This window comes from Ctenopharyngodon idella, chromosome 23 (genome assembly GCF_019924925.1).
Source record: "Ctenopharyngodon idella isolate HZGC_01 chromosome 23, HZGC01, whole genome shotgun sequence".
Lineage (NCBI taxonomy): Eukaryota > Metazoa > Chordata > Actinopteri > Cypriniformes > Xenocyprididae > Ctenopharyngodon > Ctenopharyngodon idella.
In genome coordinates this window covers 13,130,226-13,155,322 of record NC_067242.1, presented here as the reverse complement: position 1 = coordinate 13,155,322, position 25,097 = coordinate 13,130,226, and the positions used below count along the sequence as shown (strand labels likewise).

Below are 25,097 nucleotides of genomic sequence, written 5' to 3'. Positions count from 1 at the left end.
ATAACAAATAATTAGTAATTCAGACACACTAGTAGGATAGCAGTCAAATATATATATATATATATATATATATATATATATATATATACACACACACACACACACACACACACACACAGTAGTCAACATTTGAAGTGGATCAAAAAAGTTCAAAGTTGTCCTAAGAAGGTTTTAAAGGTTTTGATCCACTTCAAATGTTGACTACTAATTATTATATATATATATATATACACACACATATACACACACACACACACACACCTCAGGTAATTTGACTACACAAAAAGTTTTAATATAATTAAATATAAAAGGCGCGTCACTGCTCATAGTAAGAAGATTAATAAAAGCAATGACTAAAAGCAATACTAAAACAGTAAAATTTGTCTATCAATCTATACATACATACCTTGCTTTCTTGTCTTTCTATAACTGTCCGATACACTGAAAACGCACCACATTTGTCATTTCAACAGCGCCATCTAATGCGTGAAGCAATTTAATACCAAGCTTTAAATTTCTTCTTTCCTTTCTGCACACACAGTACATTAGGATCTCTCTTGCGCCAAACGGTTATTACAAATGTATTACAATAGCATTCGAATATTTTAACTAAACTTTAATATATATTTATATAAATATTATATTTATTATTATTATTACTTAGAATAATTAATATTATATATATATCATACAATACTATATTAAAAGTACACTGTAACTTTTGGCGCTCTAGCGGTTAATAAACAAAACTGCATGTTTTGCGGAAGAACATTGTAGCCGGAGCTACTTCTCTCTGTTTATGTCTATGACTAGTCATGATGGTACTGTAATACTCCGCAGCGGTTGGCGTCCCGCTCGGTCTAAAATAGTCCGAATATATTTTATTATTATTGGCGTACCGCAGTGATTTATGATAAGACAGAAACTCGGTTTTAAATTACATTTTTAAATTAAATAAAATGCAGTGTAGTGTTGCACTGAAAACCAGTAATATCTCCATCATGAAACTGCCTCATAGTTTAATTATGTTGGCTGGAAGCCCGTTTCCCAATAAAACCAATGTTTGTTGACACAATCCTTACTGTTCCCTTCCTACGTCTCTAAAACTTCTCTTCATATTTTGAGGAGATTGAAGAGAACGTCATTTTTATGTAGATATGCCTCACAGAATGTTAGTACCAAATTGTCTGAGAAAATTCAAAACAAATCTTGTATGTAGCAACAATTAATGTGTATTAGACAAGAATTTGGTAGGTTTCACAAAATTCTTTCGAAAATACTTGACAATACTTTTAAATACTTTTATTTAAACATTTTTTTTTTTTAAAAAAAGCAAAGTTTTAACAGTGAAAAGGTTAAAATAAATGACAATCCCACTGTTTGATCGGAGTCTGTATCTAAAAGCACCGGTCTAAACAAGGGTTCTGACATCACTCGTCAATACCACACAGGTGTTATCAAAACCTGCTCTGTGGATATTCAGATGGACCTAAAAGCCCAATAAACGATCAATAAATGTTCACAGCAATACAGTATTGTGTGAAAGCTACAATGTTTCCACAAACGCACAGTAAAAAAGGTAAATCACTGAGCAGACTCTAAACAGAGGAGGTAAACATGTCTTTAAAATGGGAAGAAACAAGTTCTTCAACAAAAGGTTTGTATAAAACACATGACCAGTGTCTGAAGTAATGAATACTTCGGTGTATTTCCTCCTCAAATATCCTCATATATTTTTACATTTTTCATTTTAAAGAGTTGTTCTGAACAAACGTGGGCTTTGCTATTATTAATCTGGTAAATCAAGTAATCTAACACCAAATTCAAGCAATAATACATGTTTAAGGCCAATAATACTTCTGAACAGACTTGAAAAGAAAATGATCACGACCATAACATGTTCCTTTCTAAATTTCACCCTGAACAAAACCAGAACATGAACGGACGATAGTCTTAAAATATCTAGAAAGCAGTGGAGTAACAAAACGTCTGTCCAAACAATGTCTGATTAAACCACATTTGCTCTAAGAAATCAATGGATGATATGAAAAATAGGAACTGATACTGCTGAGATGCTGCTGAAATCGTAACACCATTGTAAAACCAGCAGATTACAGCTTTTACAGGCTCTCTTGGTCCTTATGAACTGAGGAAATGCTGACTGACAGGAAAGGCTCACAATGGGATTATGGCCAACCACAGAACTAAGAGAGGAAGCTTACATGCTTGCGTACAGTTGTGTGAAACTGCTATTAAAAAACAAAATAAACATTTAAGATGTGATTCTTGTTGGTTGCTGGTTGTGATCACCCATAGAGGCTGAAATCTCTCTCAAAACATCTGCATTCCGAATCCCTGTTAGAGGAAGAAGTCAACAAGACAAAACAATTAGTAATTCCTTCTCAATAGCACTAAGCTGAATAAAAATAAAGGTTCAAAACCCTGTTTTAAACATGACATGCTTAATTTAGTTATCCTACAAAACAAGTTTTGTTACACCTATATCTAATTTACATATCAATCTCAGAGGCACACTTACAGAATCATCTTCCATTATGGCCGTAGAGTCAAAAAAGTCCGGTCTGAGTTCAGCTCTTTCTCTGCGGTTTCTCGACGCTGGCTAAAATGTAGAACGGACAAGAGAGCAAAAAATGACCTCAAAGATCTAATCTAACAGATGAACAGATGTTGTAATATGAAACGTAGTCTTGGCCTTCACAAAAACATTACAAATACACTAAAGAACTCAGAACGGAGCTCAGCACACATCTGTAAAATCTTACCAGATCTATCACCATGGTATCTTCGAATTCCTCGTTCATGTCCTCTAGCTGACCGCGCGAGGACATCATCACGTCCTCGAAGATGGGCTCAGCGTCATCTTCCATGAGGCCTCGCCTGAATCAAATGACTCAAGTTCAAGGAACTGATAGATTTATTTTTTTGTTTTTATATATATATATATATATATATATATATATATATATATATATATATATATACACACACACTAATAAATAATCATTATAAGTGGATTAAAGTTCACTGGCCACAATTTTGACATCGATACCATGGGGAAAAACTGCCATAAAGATATTTTTAATATTATTTTATAATTTGGCAGCAGGTATATTAGGCTGCTGTCACTTTAAGACCTGACGCACGGACCCATTATACTGTTACACATGCGTTTTCTTTCTCAACTGTTTACGATTACATAAACGCATAACTGACTGTGTTTACATGAATACTCTACAAGATTTTGACATTTTTGACATTATTTTGCGTGTATTTGACTGTTCAAGCGCAATAAGCAGCGAAAAAGAACTCAATTTAGTACTGAGACTCGGCTTTATGTGTGTGCACTTTGGGTGTGAGCACAAAATCTGTGGGAATGAGTAAAATTATGCGCAATATGCGCAATCCCACCCCGAAATTCAAGCCCTGTAACACCAACAATATTTATCCGGAGCAAATGAAACGAGTGAGTGAGGGGAGGCGGGTTTTTGTGTCAACTCGCAAAGCGCAGCTGGTATCGTGTATCTATTCTGCGGAAAATAAGTATTGGAAGCGTTTCAGATATTTCAGTATCGATTATATATATATATATATATATATATATATATATATATATATATATATATATATATATATATATATATATATATATATATCTCACACACACACACAGACACAAAAGCTTTCGGAGATGTCAGTGCGAGTACGTACACCTGCTGTCTCACTCCACCAGTGCGTGATTTCATGTAGTTCATGCCTCCTCTCTCTTTTCTGTTCACCTCCTCCATCTTCTGCTGATCCAACCATGACATCTGCATCGGAGGGCTGAAAATGAGGGAACAAAATGATGCAAGAACAATGTAAGAATTTAGCGGGAGCTCAAATTACATAAGAAAACAGTGCATTCTGAAAAATGTTTCTCCAAAATGTAACTATAAAACATTGAGGAGATCTTTAAGCATCTTTCAATGTAAAAAATATCTCTGAACTACTGCCTGTTTTTATTAGGCTATAACTCCATACTTGTGCATGTAGTCTGGTTCTGAGCCTGGTTCCGATGAGTCTTGGTCTGGGATGTGATCTGCTGCCTGTCTGGGGTTTTCTCTCAGGACAGTTGATGTGAGCTGTGGGGTGTGGAGGCCCCCTGGTGTCTGGAGAGTGTCATTACGCATCACCCACGAACCCTCAACACTCTCCTCTGTCAAATGAAAAAAAAAAAAAAAAAAAAAAAAAAAGACACTGATCAGATTCATCTTAGACGATGCCTAAAGAATAACAGTATTTTTTATACACGTTCTGTGTTAATTAAGATTAAAACATTGTGAGCTTCGTTGTTTTTTAAATTGTCTTGTATGAAATGTTAAAGGTTTTATTCTACCGTCCGGACGTCTTTTGTGCTGTGGCGGTCGGCCCCTTTTGCTGCGGACCGTGCTGGCTTTGCTGGTTGAGCTGGCGCCGGTGGTGACGGACAACCGGTCATCATCTCCTCCTGTCAGCAGGGAGTTCCTGTACGCGATGAGAGGCAGCCAGACGTCCTCTCTTCTCTCCATCATATACTCCGTCATAAACTTCTCCAGATAGGAATGACTATGAACACATTTATCAGAATCAAAAACACTGTAACAGATGCACAGATACAATACTAAAAGTCTGGACACACATGACACAGTTTTGGTAATGTTATCATTATAAATTATGGAAAATAGCAATAAAGTGAAATTTGAAAAATGTTGGTAACTAAACAGTTTCGGTTCCCTTTGACAACCATTGTATGGACAAAAAAATACAATGGAAGTCAATGGGAACCAGAACCGTTTGGCTATCAACATTCTTCAAAATATTTTAGAATAAATCACATAAGGATGAGTAAATGATGACAAGTGTCAATTGTCAATTGTTTTGTGTTAGACTATCCCTTTAATAGGGGTGTTCACATTTTTTACTAGTACTGTACATGATATTTCGCACATAAAACAGCCGCAAAGTGTTTTCCGTACTTACACAGTCTTTTTGTCCTGTCGTAGGAGTTTGGAGGAGAACTCACAGAGAACCTCCAGAAAGGCCAGATTTGGTGGTGGGTATTCTGGTCCTTTTGGATTCGGGACCTTGAAAGCGAATTCAATCCCATCCCTATAGTTGTTGTAAGACGTTAGTTCATGAAAACATTTGCACTAAACCTCCACAGCCAAATGCAACTGAAGGTCATTAAAGAAACACTTGGTCCTGCTCATAATTGCTTCTCATTCTTTAGACACAAACGGATGCTGATCTGAAGAGTTTCTTACTTGTGCAGTGTGGCCACGGCCTCTCTGGTTTTGATTTGGTCCAGCCCAAACGTGAGTGCAAAGCGACGGGCCAGTTCCTTAATGCCGCTGACATGGGAGGACGTTCGGTCCAGGTTGGGTCCTTGGTCCTGGATCAGCTCATTGAAGAGCTGCAAACAGGGAAAGTGTCCGAATTGAAAGTTGTTATAGATTTTTCATAACCAACTGTGATAATGATCTCATCCTAAAAATCACATCCCATACCTGCTGCAAGCTGAGGATAAGGGTCTTTGCGCACTGAATCTTGTCCATCTGTCTGGTCTTACTCAAGGTTTCTTTGATGATGTCTCCATAGTCATTGTAATACTGAAAAATGAACACGAACCATTTGAATCACTTGTTAACCATACAGATCAATGTCGTTTAAATGTATCAGTTTTTTATACCTTCATGTATTGTTTGAAGATGTCAGCAGCAGCAGGCATGTCCACAATGTCGTAGATGATAAGTTTGCAGAAGGCGGCTAACAGATTCCTCCTCTTGTGAAGAGCCTCGATCTTATTGGCTTCATCCTCTTCGTCACCCTCTGAAAGAAACGGCCCAGCATGGAGTTAAAATTTTAAGTTAGAGCCTGTTTAAAAAGTCTTGATGAACTTGCGTTTTGAACAAATCGGGGGAACCAATGATTCAATGGCCTATTCATAAAGAGAGCCATTTACTTCATTCATGAATGAATCAGCCGTTTGAACGAATCGAATGAATGATTCAATGACTTCCTCATTTAGACATTTACCACCACCTACTGGCAGTTTTAGTTTCTTATTTAGAGTATTCATTTAAAAAAAAGAAATCATATTCCTATTAATAAAAAACCCATTAAAAGGTATAATGTCATCATCTACTCACTCTCATTTAACACAATAATGACTTTAAATTATCTTTTGGGGGTAATGTCACAGCCATATTTGATGTGTGATTAATTCGTCATCACATTGTGTAATCGCTTGACAGCCCTAGTTTTTATATGTGCTCTATAAATAAATTCTCCAATTTCTCATTATTTTGCTGTCTTAGTCTCACGATAGTTCTGATAATGTCCAAGTGTATCGGGACAGACACACACCCATGCTCTGATTTTCATCATCCTGGTCGATAAACACATGATCCAGGACAAAATTTAGCAGTTCATTTTGCAGAGAGCTGTCTGGATTGAAGACCAGTGGCTGCAGAGCGTCTCGACCACCGTTGACCAATTGGTGACTGAAGATCATCAGGAGGTCACATAGCAACATAAAGGCCTATGGAGAGAAACCAGACAAACTCTTGAAAACATGACTCATAGTGTACACTGAAACATTTATATATGAAATTTAAGATATGCAATTAAAGAACCCTAGCAAATAGAACTGTAGTTTGTTAAGGTCACTAAAAATGCCTCCGCTCACCTGCTCTTTGACTGGAGTGTTCACATTAGACAGGCACTGTTGGCAAACTGCTAGAAAAGACTTGACCACTCTTCTTAATGCCACAAGATCATCCTGCCAAGGAAACAACTTTTATGTCACATAATTCTCAAAAAGCGCAAGTAAATAAGATTTATGTATTTGGAAAGTTTTTGGCAACTGCATATTATGGGGTCTATTGCACCTTTGATGGAAATCCTTCAGTAATTTTCACCAGCTGCCACAGGATGGAGTAATGAGAGCACTGCAGAGCCTGGACAGCGATCTGACCACAAGACAAGAGAATACAAGATTAATCATTTAACGCACTGGGTTACAAAGGGATATTTCATAATAAATATTTTACAACATCAGACATTTTGATGTAATGACATGTTCCTTGATTGAATTTTTAAAGTTAATGCAGTTTGCCAAGCAAGCACTTATTTTGGTTTGGTATGCACTACCAATTAAAAGTTTGGGGTTGGAAAGATTTTTTAAATGTTTAGCCAATGTTTTATAAGTCTGTGTTTCATGTCAATGTTCAAGTTAGTTGCACCATTGATCCCCATCCATTTTCATAGTTTAACATGTTTGTTTACCTGCTCTGGCATGGAGCCCTGTTCGATCCCCATCTTCAACAATCGATAGCAGTTTTTGAAAAGGTCCCACTTTGTAAGGTCATGTGCGCTGGAAAGCATACAAAACAAACCTGAATACTGTGTAGACGGACACAAACTCTGCATTCCCAAAACAAAAACAAAATCAGAGGGAATCGGTGTCTTACTTATGGAAAGCAGTGAGCTTCTTTAGCGTTGAAAGAACATTATAAATGTCATCGTCATCTGCTTCATCGCCCTAGAAAAAAAGCAAAAATTTAGTTTCAAATACTTAGAAGCCATTCAATAATATTCATACATGAGGAAAAGAGGAAAAGCACTGAAATGAAGCTGCTCTTTCACCTCCTGCAGCAGGTCTTCCACCGAGTGAGCGAATCTGTCCGTGAGCTCGTCAATGAGTTGGCTGCGAGCGATGTCTACGCGATTCATGATGGTGTATTCTTCACTGCACAAGATGCTGTAAGTCTTGCTACACGCCTCCAGAACATCCATCTCTGCGTGCTTCTCCACAACCACACGGATCTGCTTCAGCAGGGCATCCAGATGCTGAACACAGCAGAAAGAGACAGGGTTGAATGAGAAAACTAAACACTAGTGTAAACTGGAACACAACGAATCGGTCTAGATTTTATGTTACAGTTGTTAAAACTCCAACAGACCTTTTCCATTCGTCCTGAACTGTAGACCTCAAGATCAAAGAACTGAGGGATCTGAAGGAGGTTCGCCACCTTTTCAGCATCAGCCTGGTACTAAAGACAAAAGCAGAACAAATGTGAAGCATTTTTTTCTGTAACATTCAAAGTAATTAGATTCAGCATCTTTATACCATCACAAGCTAGCTTTGATGTATTAGTCAAAAGTTTTTCTTATTATCAATGTTGAAAACAGTTTTTGTGGTTTAATATTTTTGTGGAAATTTTTTAGGATTCTTTGATGAATAGAAAGTTCAAAAGAACAGCTTTTATTTGAAATCTATTAAAGTCCCCCTGTGGTGAAAATCAAGTTTTTAATGTTGTTTATATGTCTTTGTGGTGTTTTTAATATGTTTTGAGACAAACCATGTGCAAATTCAGTATTTTCTCGTTAAAACTGCAGTGACATAAAGACAGTTTCAAAAACGCTGTTTGAAATCACTGGTTTTTCTTACATCACAAACTACCTTGTAACCAATCATGTCAACGTGCGGACAGGCTTTAGCATGTCATTAACTATGACCGCTCTCAAGCAGTGGAGTCTCAAGAGAAGCCAGGTTATCCCGGTATATTTTTCTGTTGATATGAAAAATTGGGTAGATTTAGCAATATAGCGGGTGTATGATGTATATTACGATGTTATGATGAACTATATGCCTTTCTCCACTGACGTTCTGAGTTCAAAGCGTTTCTATGGATACTGATTCCCAGAAGGCAGCTGTCTGACTCTGAGATGAAGAACAGGAACATGGTTTGTGTAACATTATCAAACAGCTGCTAATAATGTGTTGCTAATGTAGTCAAGCAAAAGGCTAATCATATTAATTACCGTTATGTCCAAAATTGTAAAAAGCGATACCATTGTGCAGCGCTTACCTCAGTAAGTTGACTGAGTGGATCTCCGAGCTCGTGCGAGTGAGTGGAGGCGGGGCTAATTAGCATATTCATAGATCTACGTATACTAAATAAAGCAAGGGCGTAGAGTTACATTCAAGCTATTTTAAGACATGAAGAATTTTTTTTTTTCCACAGGAAAAAAAATGTTTAAATATGTAATTTTGGTGATCAAAGATGAGTTTTAAGGGACAAAATTATTGACTACAGGGGGACTTTAAAACATTATATGTAACACTATGTCTATAATAAACAATATTATAATAATAATAAATGTTTCTTCAGCACCAAATCAGCATATTAGAATGATTTACGCTTTAAAATATATTAAAACAGTTAAATTATAGTATTTATTATTTTACTTTATTTTTTATCAAATAAATGCAGCCTTGGTGAGCACAAGAAGCATAAGAGACTTCTTATTAAAAACACGTATACTTATATATTTGTAAATTATTTTATTGCAATGGAAAATAAAGTGACTGGATCAGTTTTGCAACATGACAGAAATAGGATAAGGGAAACCACCAAATGAATGTGTGCCATCATGCCACATTGAACGGCAGAAGAGCAGACAGCTTTGTTGATTATAATTAGTGCAATTTGGTTGTGATTTGCATGTAAAATTTTGAAAACTATGTTGTGAAGCCATTCTTTGGCCTCTTGACATTATTGGACCCTGGTACTTTACCTTTGAAAGTAGCATGGGCAGAGCAACAATCAAGTGCTCAGTGAGTCGATTCTTATCGTCAATCTGTGTCTTCTTCTCCTTGGCAGTGAGCACCTGAGGTGAGCAAAGAAGAACAACACACAGTCTTTAAACTCAAGAGTCTATAATGTGTCTACATTAAGGACTAATTCCAAGACAACTTACCCTCTTTCCTGTTCCTCTGCCCACAGGCGGATGAGCTTCGGCTGCCTGCCTGATGGTGCAGACCATGAGCTCGATCAGTGCGCTCTCATGCCGGTCTCCCAACACTACAACAAAACCCACAATCAGAAAGGAATAATGGGCAACACAGAAATACAGGCTAGGTTCATCCAGAAAAATCTGACATAAATGTGAGTTGCTGTACCCTCTTCCCCCTGCACAGGGTCCTCCAGCAGGAGCTCTACCATGCAGTCCCAGTCTTTCAGCAGGTCCTGCGAGCTGTCCCACAGACTGTCCACCAGGTATGCCGCATGCTCGTGAAGCTGCCACGCAAGAAGTCAGGAAGATGGTTAGATAAATAGCAATAACCTGTGTCGGGTAAATGTCAGGAGCTAAGAATTGGCTTCCTTTAATGAAATTGGAATTTTAATCCCACAGAAAGGTGAATTTTCTAGAACTGCTATTCAAAGAAATTCACAGTCATACAAAAATTGCGGCAAAACAATTCATTATTATGACTAAATAAGGAGAATTGTGAATAATGCAAGACACATAAGCAAGATTTTGAACTGATTACAAATATTTTCTTAATTAAAGGGATAGTTCATCCAAAAAATGTAAATTCTGTCATCATTTACTCACCCTCAAGTTGTTCCAAACCTGTACAAATTTCTTTCTTCTGCTGAACACAAAAGAAGACATTTTGAAGATGAAGAATATGGGTAACCAAACAGTTGATATGCCCCATTGACTTCCATAGTATGGAAAAAAATACTGTCAAAGTCAATGGGGCCCATCAACTGACATTCTTCAAAATATCTTCTTTTGTGTTCGGCAGAAAAAATAAATTCATACATGTTTGGAACAAACCGAGGGTGAGTAAATGATGACAGAATTTTCATTTTTGGGTGAACTATCCCTTTAAGTTCAAGACGGTCAAAAAAAAACAAAAAACAAAACAAAAAACAAAACAAACAGATTTTAATTTGGACAGAGTACCAAAAAAGTCCATCACATTGTTATTATACCTTAAAAAAAAAAAAAAAAAAAAAACTAATAAACTGAATATAATATAAAATTTTGTAAAATAAATAGTAAATATTGACAAAACAAATTTGCTGTGAATTAGAATAATAAATGTTCTTTTACCATAAAGTGTTACTTTTAAAGGCTACTTTCTAAAATGTATTACATTTATTAAAATAGGCATATCAAACACGAATTAATAATTTAACTTAATGTTTAGAAATTCCCCATATGTTGATTTAATGACAAAATGTTTGTAAGTCATAACAGCAGTTTGATATTTGTTTGAATTACATTTAATTCTACTTTCTTACATGCCAAATTAAATTACAATTTTGCATCCTGTTGAGTGGCACACAACCCTTTTTTAATCAAAGGCCAATTCACACTGCACCTACAGACACCGACCAATGCAGACAACCGCCAGATTACAGTACGTTACTTCTCAGACGTTCCACGACCCAACAAAAGCTGATTTAACATGTTAAATTGGTGGAAACAAGAGCCGACCAACGCCAACAGAAGCCAAAAGGGGTAACACACCGATCCGACAAAACCCGATGAAATGTCTGATGCCATCTGTTGGTTCAGTGTGATTTGGCCTTAAGGAAATGAAATTCTAAGTGAAGAGATAAGCTAATAAATTAATATGTGGTGAATACAGGCTGAGATCTGCATATAAAAACAATAAAGAAATGCATTCATTTTTCTCACTTCGCTCTCAAGGAAGAAAAGCACCAGCATTTTTATAAGGTTCCCATTGGGGCTGTTTCGACCTCGTCTCTTCGCCAAAGCCTCCTCAGCCTGAGGGTCATGCCTGCTGAACAATCTGCAGCAAGACAACAATCAAAAGATCAAAACATTAGGGAAGTTTGGCATGCTGTGATCAGGTTTGAAACAGACATGTTCATTCATCTCACTTTCTGTGAAGGAACTCTCCAGCTGCCACGGCAACAGGCCGATGAGCCGAATACACTAGATGGTAGACGTTCTCACAGTCTTCATTAGACAAAGCATCCTCACTACCGCTACAGGAGAAAAAAAAAAAAAAAAAAGACAAAAGAAAGAGACTTAAGGATGTAGAAAAAGACATAAGAAATGGTAGAAAGAGTCATACAAGAGAGATCTTATAATAAACACCAGAAAGATTATTTTAGGAACTCTTCTACAATATAAAGTATTATATTTTCCTTATGCAAATACCTACATTTGCCAAATTTTCCAGCACCCAACACTACAAACGTAGCATACTATTGTTTGAAATGTTTAAAAATGCTGTCATATTTTTACGATAAAAAAAAAATTATTGTTAAATCTTATAATACAATAATTAACACAGCCATGGAGTCAAAGAATCTTGAAAAAAGAGATTGTGTAGAAAATACTTACTGCAGAATCAAAGTGACAAGTCGTATGGCCTCTACTGCCACATCATACTCTTTATCCAGCGTCATGGATACAATACGGTCCTGAGAGAAAGGATGTGACATCATAATGCTTCCAAACTGATGCCTACTGCACTCAGGTGCATTTTAAACATTTTAATAGAGGTATAGAAAGACATAATAATAGAATCATAGAGTATTCACACATGTGTTACCTTAAATCTATTGGTGAAGAGCTCAAGCTTGGGGAAAAGCTCTCTGTTGGTGTAAAGGGTCTGAAGGGCCTTTAGACATTTGAGTCGAACTTCACCTTGCTGTAAAGGATTACATTTTACACAATTATTTAAATCTAGATTAACACCAATATATTTTTGTTACATGTGATAGTTATAAGAGATGAACACATAAAACACGCACACAGAGGAAAATATAAACACTTACTCTGTCGTGTAGTGTCCAGCCCACATACTTCAAGTAACTGTCATTGAGAAAAGCATCACTGTATAACTTCATCCAAACTCCAATCTCCTCTATGCAAATAGCTCGAATCTCTGCAATGGCATCCCTGAGAGAAAGCAAGATAACATAACATGAAAAAAACCTGTTGTCTAATGAGTTTCCAGTCCAATGAATGGATACATTTTTGATTCAGTTTGATTCCGACTGATTCACTAATATATCATTCAATCAGACTATGATTTGTGAAATGGTTTGACTTTAAACCATCACAAATGGGTTTCTACCGGCAACTTACCTGTAACGGTGAACAAAAATACCCTTGAAGATCGAATTCATCATGTTCTCAATCTCATCTTGATTTTCTTGGAGCTACAAGACGAATTAAACAAGAAAACACAATGAAAAATCTAATTTATGAGACAGTAAAACAAAAAAAAAATTGGGAAGAAAAGGAAACAATCCCACCTCTTTTCTCTTCTCCAGCAGCAGTTCCAGCTTCTCGTTGGCTCTTTTCCCTGCAACCTTATTCCGTTCAGCCTCATACTGCCTCTGTGTGTTATCCTGATTGATGCTCAGGTTCAGAGCCACATTTACCAGTGCTGTCATCAGTTTCATTGCTGCAGTAGAAACAAGACACATGACAAAACTTAATAACTCAACTGCAGTATCAGGTATAACTTAAAGGGATAGTTCACTCAAAAATGAAAATTCTGGTCATCACAACACAACACAACACAAGAATGTTTGTAACCAAACAGTTATGAGGCACCATTGACTTCCATAGTATTTTTACTGTGGAAGTCAATGGTGCCCCACAACTGTTTGGTTACCCACATTCTTCATAATATCTTCCTTTGTGCTCAACAGAACAAATAAATGTATTCAGGTTTGAAACAACTTGAGGGTGAGTAAATGATGACAGAGGTTTCATTTTTGGGTGAACTATCCATTTAAAGGTCAAAGGTGAGGGACTGACCTGCCAGCGTGCTGGTGTGTCTGAAGGCTCGGACCTGTGAGTCTGAGAGTCCAGTGAGCAGAGAAATAACCGTGTCCATCATGTATTCATCGTAGATGATGCTGTACTGGCACTGACGGATCAGAACCATGATGAACTCGCAAAAGTTATATCGGAATTTCTTCCACTGCGGTCCTGCCATTGTGAGAGGGTAGTCGCCGCTGTCCTGGATTTGACAATCAGAGGCATTTATTAACAGAATATTTAGGAAATCAGGTGGGGGGAAAAGTCAAAAGTAAGATCAAACCTCATCAAATTCCTCTGTCATCTTCCTGATAATTTCAGCATTCTGCATGTTCCTGAACATCTCGATCCTTACAGTACCTGCGATTCACATGAATACATCACATCAGTACAGTCTGATATTTGTAAAATATAAGACAAAAATATACACACAACCGTTCATACATATTTAAAAAAAAAAAAGAATACTTTTATTCAGCAAAAAAAAGAAATCCTGAAAAAAAGTCATGGTTTCCACAAAAATATTAAGCAGTACAACATTGATAATAATAAGAAATGTTTTTTGAGCACCAAATCAGCATATTTAAATGATTTTTGAAGGATCATGTGACACTGAAGACTGGAGTAATGATGCTGAAAATTCAGCTTTGCCATCACAGGAATAAATTACACTTTAAAATATATTAAAACAGAAAGTTAATATTATCTGACAATCACAGTGGGGGTGAAAAGCGGTATTCATTTGGAACTGTAATGAGACGTGAAATACAAAAATTACCTTTACAGCCAGAACACTGAATGAAAAAGTTGATTAGATCTAGGAGTGCAAGGTCTCTGTCTTGCTTGTAAGATTCAATCCAGTCATCAATGACAGACTGGAAACAAAAAGAAGCAACAGTCATTTAATACAATTACACCTCAAATGGACAGAAACAGATTGAAAGACACTTGACATGTTGTGTTTTACCTGCATGGCACTTTTGCCTTGTTTGACCACCTCGAACAGAGTGCTGGGGTCTGGCCCCTCTCCATTCTGATGGGCCACTCCATTCGGCCTCCTCCCTCCTTTATCAACCGGAGATCTTCGAGCCTTCTTATTGGCCACCTGGCAAAATTACAGATTAGAAAGAGTGGTTGACAGTCGGCATTTAAGGTTAAAATGAACGTAATCAGTTGATCTGCTCTGCAGTGGTGGTCTTACTCCTTGTTTTCCAGGCCTTCCTCTCTTTTTCTTGCCTTTTCCCTCCCCAGAGTCGTCCAGCTCACTGACGCTCATGCTCAGACTCATGGTGTCGCCTTGCCCGTCATTTGACGAGTCCCTGCACAGAGTAATGCAAATGTATATTAACACTTATATGAAAATGCATATAAGTTCCCATCAATTTAAAGTGTTTTACTTACTGCAATACAGGAAATTCTGAGTTGATCATGTTGACTCTTCTGACAAAACTAGGGGAATCTAGAGAGGAATCACCCAGTGATGCCGTGAATGTGTTCACAATTCTTCAGTTCAGGCCCAGAATGCTTCAGAACACATAACCTGAGAATTAAGAGCAAACAGAATCATATCAGGATGATGTGAAACATAATTATGTGCAGATCAATGCAAAACAAGTACAAAAAACGGACTGAGCTGTAAAGTGTGCACAATATGACATAAGCAGCTTGGCTTACTAGCCATATTATTTGAACATTTAATAGATTATGCCTCAGTAAATATTTAGACAATATTATTAATAGAGTAAATATAATTTTTTTTAACTTTATTTTATAATTTTTAACATAAATATTTAAGTTAAAAAAAGCTATATATAAGCTAAAATTGCCATTTGAAACCATTTAAATTAAATCAGTAATATCGTTCAGCCACTAGGGACAGCACAACCCATGATTTTTCAATAAAACTAAACTCCAGGATCAGGATCACAAAAATATGCAACAACTCAAAATGCAATCATAATAACCACTTATTACAGCAAACTGACATTTATCTTAATCACTTATACACGAGGCAAAAATATTACATTAAATTACATTACATTAGACAAAAGAAACACTGCCATTAGGGGGCATCCCAAGCATGACTTTTCCCTGTTGCTGTGGAAACAGCAGAAACTGAGGCAGACAGGAAGGCTAAACACATTTATGTCAAGTGGAGATAGGACGTATACGGATCTAAATTAGATCAGACTTTATCTGCGCTATTAAATAATATGAAAAGCAAATATTTTCATCCCTGACTGAATTAGACAATGCACTTGGATGCATCTTCACACATGATTTGATCTTAACCAACACAAGATGGCTCCCCACCCCCAGAGGAGACTTTCCACACCGTAGTAATAGATGTTTCAGTGGATACTGAGGATTCAAACTGCTTGTATGCAACCGTGAAGCAGACATATGGATAAAGTTCAACAGGAATGCACACTGGAATTCCCTTCATTACAAGAAACAGGGTTTTCAAGACCGAACTGCCGTCAGATGGTTTTCTAAGTGGACATAAGGAGAAAATAAAACCCCTTACTTTGCATCTTTACTGCTCCCCTCCCCCATACAGATTTGGATATCTCAGTAAATATGGCCCAGGCCGAAACTGGGCTTCTGCTCCAGAAAAAGACTATGCAGTTTTGTCAAACTCAACAGCTGACCGTTACGTAATCACACCAGAGATGGGCAACAGACACATAAGATAAACAAATACTGATTAAAATAAAATTTTTCAGGCACAAATATCTCTAGTTCAGCAGAAGTGTATACAAGCGGTTTCTCTCTGATGAGTAAGTGTTAGCCTAACTATAGTATGTACTGGGGGTACAACACAGGAAAGAAAATGTAATTTACACCTCAGCGGTGGAGGCTGGTGACAGTGAAGAGAGCTAAATCCTTTTGGGAATTCTAGAATATGAATGTCAATGTCAGCAATATACAAAGGAGGAACATTCAGCAGTACACCTTCAAATGGTTCATGGTAGTAAAAGATCATTTATTTGAAATTACTCACTACTTTCACTATAAGCAGCCAATCTGAAACTAATCTTCAGGTATTTAAAGGTGCAGTGTGAAATTTCTGTAGCATGAGATTAGAAGAACTAAACAGAATTACAGTAAAATGACTATTTCAACAAAGGTTTTTCTAAACATACAAATGCTATTGTTATTACCCCCACCCTAAACTCACACAACCAAACGTCCTTTTAAGGTAAGCCAGTCACTCGGCAGCCATCTTGGTAGCATTTCCAGTCAGGCAAGTACGGTTCCTGTCTATTTGAATATGAAAGAAACATTCAAAACAGTTTAAATGTTTTAAATCCCATTGATTTTAGATTATCATTGTCTCCTACCCATATAATATCTCATTCTGACATTAATTTTCAGTCACAATGGAACTGATGCAGATCATGCAAAAGTTTCAGTTACAGATATAATTGTAGAAATGCTCTATTCAGTCAGAAATGCTTAATTTATTCCACAGTGTCCAACAGCAGGGGTTTAAACAGGTGTTCAGCTAGTCATGTGACCTTAAATGACTGCTCTAATGAAGCTACCGACTACACGTTAAATAACTGCGCATAATTGTAAGTGCTTGTCAAACATACTATTCATTTCTGAGGGGAAAAATTACTTTTAAGATAGGAGAAATGATTTTAAAGGGATAGTTCATACAAAAATTAAACCGTCATCATTTACTCCCCCTCAAACCTGTCTTTATGTTTCTAAGAATGATCTGCTGGGTTACAAACGTTCTTTCAAATATCTTCCTTTGTGTACAGCAGAAGAAATTTATACAGGTCTGGAACAACTTGAGGGGGAGTAAATTATGACAGAATTTTCATTTTCGGGTGAACTATCCCTTTAACATTTACCTGAAAGAAACATCCATTGCTTTACTCTTCAAAACATAAACTGAAGAGATTACAGAGGGGTCAAGACAAGAGTAAATGGTTCTCACGGTAAGGTCAAATTGAAAAAAGAAGTGTTGATGTGCCAAGTAATGGCACTGGACAGAACAGCCCGTGAAAGCAACTCAATGGCTCAGTGAATGTGCTAATGGGCCTGCAGCTTCTCATCGAGCTGGTAGAGCAAGCAGCACAGATTCATTAGAGTCTGGGGACACACTATTAAATGGTTTGCACTGTATGATGACAGTGAAATGAGGCTATTCTTGGCACTGGCCGTGTGAGATGCTTTTAAATTAGACCAATTATGTCCTTTTCCCTGCATTCAAAGATGGTAACTGGCTATTTTCATGTTTGTGCACAACAGATTTCTTTCAAATCACTCTGGGCTCTTAGTTGAATCAGTAATGGGGTTAAATGTGGAAGAGACACTCTGAATCTTCAGTTTGGTTTACATCAGACCAAACTGCCCATTCTAAATGTTGTTTGCATCATGCACAAACCTCTCATATCTGCGTCTGATATCTAGCTTTAATGGTTTTGTTGGATGCAGAGTGCCTTTTCATGCTTATGTTACATAACGACCTTCAAGTTCATCTCTGCTTGCTAAAACATACATATCTTTACCTTTTCAAGCATACAAACATCACATTACCAGAAAAGATAGCTAAATTATCCGATTCACCCCACAGAAAACAATGATTTCACAAGCGTAACGTATCTTACAGTACACAATAACTAATGACATGGCGCAATAAGTAGCTGCACAGAATTACTTTCCCTGACTCAAGATTAACATCGAAAATAAAAGATATTATTGTTTGGATGCAAGTCAAATTCTTCTCAGAACAGGGTTGGATGCAAATGTCTGTCACAAAATAGTTACATTTTACATCAGTTAAAATGTTAATAAGTGAATTATCATCTGTTTCTGCAGCTCAACTACATCATAGCAGTAACAATGTAAAGGTTGTAGGTTCGATTCCCACTGCTAACATGTACAGCTTAAATGCACTGCATCCAAAATCATGAATGTAAAAACACAACCACACAAACCTGTTCACAAAACAAGGCACATTTCTAATAGAAAACCTTATGTGCACATTTCCCTTTTTCCTCAGCAATTATTTATTCTGGTGTCAAAAAGAGAGCAGTGAGAGTGACCTGCCAAACTCAGCCTTTTAATATTGTACTGTATTTGGAGATCACAGATACCTTAGTCTATACGTGCACTGGTTTAGAAGCGAAGATCGTTTATTCAGAATAAATGAGAGTTAATTTATATCTCCCTTCATCTGTTCATCTCATAAACACTAGTGTTAAGAACAGACAGCAGTCTCTAATGATCTGTGAAACACTCAAAATAGCTTGACAATTGCCCTGAGAGTCTGTGAGAAAAGCAGCATTCGCTCTCGCTTTGTCTTGCAGATGCTCGTTGCCATCTCAGTTTTAAAAGAAAACTCAATGTTTTATAGATCAAAACCTGTCTTAAGACATCAGCATAATCAAGGTCTTTTCAAGCGAGTGGGCCGCAACGAAAGGCATTACCAACACCGACTTTCTAAATGATGTAATTACATGTGGCTTGTCAATGTGGAATTTTGCCTTTAGCTAGATGACATAAAAATCTTGTAGATAAGTGTAACATTGTTTGTTTAAACCCCAACACTCTTGCTACTAAACTTGCTCATTTTTGCATCGTTTTAGATCTTAAATTAACCAGGTCTACACAGAATCAGTGCATGCCCACAGAATTTGAACAGCTGTTATTCAAAGTCTGAAACATTTCCTGCCTCTTGAATGTTTATTTATTACATATTTTGGATACCAATATGAGCACAGTACTTTTAGTTTCATTTAACTCCTTCTACTGTATTTGAAACCATTTTTAACTCCAAAATCAGCACAGAAAATGTGGAAAAACTACTAACAGCTAATTAGAAAGTGGAGGAAAATGATTCAACAAATTACAGTGCTACATATTGGAACTAAATATACACAAAATGAGAAAAAAAAAGTATATAAATGATATGATGCTTTAAGTATTTAAACAAAATTGAGTTGTGGGTGAAATCTGGCATTTTAGACTATGATCTTTCTGTGATAGCTTTGGCTTGACTAAGCTCAGATTCAGAGAAAACAGATTATGAATATGATATCAACCAATCATTAAACATGCAAGCCATTTTTCTCAGTTTCATGGTTAAAGGGTTTAGATCAAAATTGAAAATTGTGTTATTTTACCCTCATTTTGTTCCAAACCAGTATGACTTTCTCAAAATATCTTCTTTTGTGTTCCACAGAAGAAAGAAAGACATCCATGTTTGAACAATGTAAGAGTGAATAAATGTTCTGAAACTTTCTGCTGAACTATCCTTTTAATGTGTTTTGCCTTTGTAGGGCAAAAATTCAAATCTAAAGTGCACCGCAAACTCCTTATTATACTAAAATAAACATAGTCAAACCAATGTTTGCTTTATATGAGATTGTACCATAGAGCTAAATTATTCCATACAGGTTTATACTGTAAGCAAGGAAATATTTCTATAAGCATATATAAGGGATATTTAATAAGCATATAAACTTGTCATGAATATGCATGTGCACAGGAATATTAAAGACCCTTTCAACCCCATACATAAGAAAACCTTCAGATAGGGATTAATGTACAAACATCAAAAGCTCATTCACATGGTGCTATTCATACAAAAAAAAAAAAAAAAAAAAAAAAAATCTATATCCATTTCCGTAATTAGAACTATTAATTCATCCCACAGGTGATGTGATTTTTCTTTTCTCTTAAAGCAACATTCATTGATCTTCGTAACACATCCAATAAAATTCCAGGATAAGAGCATATGACCGACAGTGAGGGTGTTTCCATGGCAACAACGGCCTCCTGGAATACATGTCACGCATCTAAATTGCTTGCCAAAAACACCCGCACTCAGGAGAGGGCATAATACTACAACAGGAAGGTGAAGTCACACTAGTTTAATATTAACTATCCAGGCACCATTTAACCTAATAAACATCCGTTTCAAAATAGTTCACTTCTGAAACAAACCTGATGACAATCATAAAAATATTCACTGGAATAATAACCATATAAAAACTATTTTTTATCTTAGCATAACATACACACAAACGCTAAATAATGCAAATAGATGAATGACCAAAGCAGAAAGGTGATATCTATGCTTGTATAATGTACTAAGGGGAGCTTTTCTCTCCGTATATGTGGTTCTCCAGAGGGACAAGCCAAGGACACCAATTGCTGCGGTCTTTAATATGGGATTTCTGCCTACAGTTCAGACTATAAAGGTGAGAGATAATGAAATAAGCACACTTGAGCTGAAGCCTGCCAAGAAATGGGTTGAAAGAAAACAGACTTTAAAGAAATCACAAATTTAAGTTAGCTATCCGATGCATCTGAAGCTGGGATTTAGGTTTTGTTTTGAAGTCTATAATAAGTCCTCCAGGGATAAATCCTAGTCTATTGGGAAATCAACCATTTTACACATCACACAAAGTCTCCCTTGTCTACGCCAAGATGTATAGATGGAATTACAAAACCACAGCCTTCATTTGATGTATTTAAAAAGCCATCAGGTTCCTGGCAACAGTGCAAACAGAAACACTTAAACACAATAAGATTAATGTACTTCTAAATCCAATAATATCTTTACAAATAACGAGCTAACCCTCTGAGGTTTCTTTTAGACACTAAAACATTCAGCATTCATCACAACGATTATAAGTTACACACCTTTACGCTTTTACTAAGAAGGTGTGAGGTATGTAGATGCACTACATATCGAACACTAAAGTGTACAAAGCCTTTTTATACTAATGTGGGTTTCTTGAATCAGCACAGACCCCGTATGAATCCCTCACCACAACAGTCTCAAATCAAACGGCTTGTAGCTTTCTGGCTAAATTTGAAACTGTGTCTTGCAGAAATTCTAATGTTGTACTATTCCTCACGTCTGCCAAAATTCAATACAAGTAAACAGAAACTTGTCAAACCAAATAATGCTGATGATACATTTCTTACCAATATATTTCTGCATAAGGAAATTATTGCATAAGGACACATTCAAAATAAGATTAATTCACAAATGCATCATTCAGAATGATTCGTGAACCAGGAACAAATTTATTTAAAAGAACAATTGTGTCACAAATCAGGAAATTTTGCTCAGGGTAATTGATAGCAGATTAAGATTGTAATAAATCTCATGATTTCTTAAGATGAAAAACAAGGCCTTGATATTTTCAGGTTTTTCCCATGACAATGGGAACACATGAAGTAGCATTATATATATTGTGTGTGGAATATTGCATGTTAACCAACATAAGACTGTAAGACATTAACTGAAAACCCTCAGAAATACAACACTCAAATGATGCACAGTTGCATCCCTTAAAAGTATTTGATGTAACCACATTTCCTCAAAAAGCAACGAAGTGTAGCACTATCATGGTTCAGTGCTGAATCAAGATTTAGAAACTGCACAAACAACATTTGGATAATGCTTGTTCAGTGCCTACTCAGTGGTATGGGTGAGAATTTACAGACACCTGCCAACATATCACCTTAAAAAGCAATACAATCAAAAACAAATGTGTTCACATTAGTGCATTGGACTATAAATAGAAAACGGATTGAAGGGTAAACAAGAGCTCTCACATGATGCTAATCATTGTTCATTCAGTCTGAATAGAGGATATGAACATCTGTGACAACCTAGTTAGCCAGGTTTTTTTAAAAGTTGCATTATATTTTACAAACATGGAATGAAGCCTAAGTTTTCAAGTGGTCAGTGACCATGTTATGTTGTTCAAGATGTTAAACACAACCATAACTCTCTCTCTTTTTGTTTTTGGTCAGAATAAATATAAATAAAATATTGTGACTGGAAGTATTTCATTGCTCATATTAGCAATCAAATACCAGCTAAAGTCCTTAAAATAGCCTAAACTCCTCTTATTAAAAAAACCCCTTCATGAACTAACTACCGGCTAAACTTGGACATCAACGTTTATAAAGTGAATAAGAAGAAACAAAAACTAAACTTTGAATGATTTAACATACACAAGTAACACTCCACACAATGTTTCCTCTCAGATGTTTTACGTTACTTAACCAAGTTATGTACGTGTATGACAAAAAAGTTGTGTTGTTTATCTTTACTGACCCAAATTACTTAACCAACACCAATCTCCATCCCTTAAGTTCGTAAATAAAGCATATTATTCGTGACAACTCGGGTAAGTGTAGGAAACTGGGCAAACTTAGCAGCAAGTACACAAATCAGACATTACATTTCAAACTAGCAGCGACCTGCACGAGCGCATCAGAGAACAACAGCAGTTCAGAGTCTCGCGCGCCTGACTGACTGCCTGTCCGCGTGCATGGCGGCAGGAAGACATAATGTCACAATCGTCCCTGCAATAACACACCAAATCACATACGCTTCAGCTTATTAAGATAATATAGCCGTGAGTGAAAGGGAAGACAGTGCCACCAAGGACAGGGGGCATGAACACACACACACACTGTCCTTCGAGAATTGATCCCATCCCCCCTTCACGCACACACATATACACACGCACGCACACACACACACACTCCCTCTTGCATGTCCTCCATCTTTAATGCAAGCTCGATTTACGCAGTAAGCGCGCACCCCACAGAAAGATTCAGATTCAGTTGTTGCAAAACTAGTACAAACTCACCTCAACCGCTTAAAGGGGTCCTCCGGGACACGCGTCAGTAATAATTGGCGCGATTAATTGACCAAATAGTTTATGTTTTTATATTGTAAATTAGACCTGAAGCAGAACCGCGCCTTTCCTGAGAGAAGCAATCCTAAACTGCCATCTGGCGGCTTTTACCGCAACGAAATGGCGCGATGGGAGTCTGATCTGAGGTCGCCTCCTGGTGGACAGAGGATATTTTTACACAAAGCAAAAATAAAGCAGTGTTTGGAAGAGATAAAGAAATTAAGTTTACTGTGTTAAGATCGTAGATGGGTAATTTCACCACTTGCAAATGTTGCATTTTGTATCCCTCACGATCATATGTGTTACTTTAGACATTATCTAATAACATCAACAAAAATATAGTAAATTTACATGTATTTTTCCATCATTTTCTCCTCTTTGGCCTGTACCCTTTTCTTGAGTAATTTTCTATTATGTAAATTTTAAAAAATAAATAAATATGGAAATGAAAGCTAGCATGTTGTATTTAATCTCTCTCTATATATATTTTACATCATGTTGTTGACAATAGTTTATTAAAGTTGCAAGTATTTTAATTAAAATGTATTGCATAGTTATTGCATAAACACTTCACAAAATTCTTTGTCTTATCGAATGTTTAAAATCATAAACAAATTTACTTTAAAATTGCCTTAAAAAAATAAAAAAAATCATAGAATGTTTACAAAAAGGGAAAATAAAATTGTAACCATTTCAGCCATTTTGTTAAGACTGGTGTTCCCCTTCAATTGAACCCAATATTTTCCCCTTGAGTATTTTTTCCAATATTGAGGGCACAGAAAAACATGCTTTTCTTCTATTTATGTCAAATACTTTTATTGAATTAATTTATTTAAATAAACAACTCCATATTGGCTAAGCATTAAACAACATTTGAATATTATGAAACACAGAAACTGTATATGTCATATTAAAAACAAAATTCTTGTTCCATATGCCTATAATATATGTATTTTGGCACTTTCAGTGACATTTTTTCCTAGTTAAATTTCTGACCCTGGTTCACATCTCGTCATCTCTCACTATTATAATCTTTCACACATATCTGGGATGGTGGTTAGGTTGTAAAAGCATACGTCAACGACTGTTCTAGCACATTTTAAATACTTCAGATAAAAAGGTTTGAGAAAAACACCACCTTTAAGAGATCAGAACTCATTTTTGGCCAGTATCAGTATCCGTAGTCTCTCTCAACCAACCGAAAAATCTCGCAGATGAAACGGAAGCAAAGAATCTTTTATTACAGGCCAGACCGTCCACTCAGACACACATGAGTCACATGCTTCTCAGTGAAGATCCTGATTGGTTACATTCCTTAGCAATGAAGCAGATGTAGTGCTACCAGTGCTGCCATCTTTACAAAAACACAAACATCTTCTAATAAATTTAAAGATTTTTACATATAGGCCTATATATAGTGCAACAAATCGGTTTTTACATCAATGTTTTTTAACTGGTGGGTCGTGACTCTGATCTTTATTATTTAAATAGCCTACAGATAAGTGGGGTCGTGACCCAAACATGATCTGTTGTGATGGGGTCATTGACAAGAGGGAAAACAATGCTACATAAAATATAAAATAAAATAATAAATAAAACTTGAGCACAAGTAAAATGAAGCCATATCAACACGCATACATTTGTTGTTAGCTTGTTTATACAACATACAATCAACCAGATGGGAACTAGTGATTTACATAGCTTTAAATTTAAGCACATTATACGTTCATGCAACACCATAACTGCCAAAAAGCGAAA

The 25,097-nt window shown here is 36.4% G+C and overlaps 1 protein-coding gene across 1 annotated transcript; it reads right to left on the bottom strand.

Annotated features, from left to right (window-relative positions):
* Window positions 1-1,287: 1,287 nt before the first annotated feature.
* On the bottom strand, window positions 1,288-23,486 carry stag1b (stromal antigen 1b). Its single transcript, XM_051882216.1, has 34 exons — window positions 23,292-23,486; window positions 15,052-15,190; window positions 14,852-14,969; window positions 14,618-14,755; window positions 14,429-14,525; window positions 13,934-14,010; window positions 13,648-13,852; window positions 13,137-13,288; window positions 12,967-13,040; window positions 12,654-12,777; window positions 12,428-12,526; window positions 12,217-12,296; window positions 11,748-11,855; window positions 11,542-11,656; window positions 10,007-10,124; window positions 9,805-9,908; window positions 9,622-9,714; window positions 8,004-8,093; window positions 7,687-7,890; window positions 7,512-7,582; window positions 7,327-7,414; window positions 6,930-7,010; window positions 6,728-6,820; window positions 6,406-6,580; window positions 5,729-5,868; window positions 5,547-5,648; window positions 5,304-5,452; window positions 5,020-5,148; window positions 4,397-4,605; window positions 4,042-4,216; window positions 3,730-3,843; window positions 2,784-2,898; window positions 2,540-2,620; window positions 1,288-2,355 (listed from the first exon to the last, which is right to left on the bottom strand). The coding sequence occupies exons 2-34, from the start codon at window positions 15,078-15,080 to the stop codon at window positions 2,332-2,334; spliced, it is 3,771 nt and encodes a 1,256-aa protein (XP_051738176.1). The 5' UTR covers window positions 15,081-15,190; window positions 23,292-23,486; the 3' UTR covers window positions 1,288-2,331.
* Between the last annotated feature and the right edge of the window lie 1,611 nt (window positions 23,487-25,097).

Excerpts from the sequence above, each read along its gene's own strand:
- stag1b (XM_051882216.1), bottom strand. The coding sequence starts at position 15,080 with ATGATCAACTCAGAATTTCCTGTATTGCA. Across the intron at positions 12,527-12,653 it reads GCTGGACACTACACGACAGA|CAAGGTGAAGTTCGACTCAA; the intron begins GTAAGTGTTTAT and ends AATCCTTTACAG. Across the intron at positions 2,899-3,729 it reads GGTGGAGTGAGACAGCAGGT|GCGAGGCCTCATGGAAGATG; the intron begins GTACGTACTCGC and ends CATTTGATTCAG.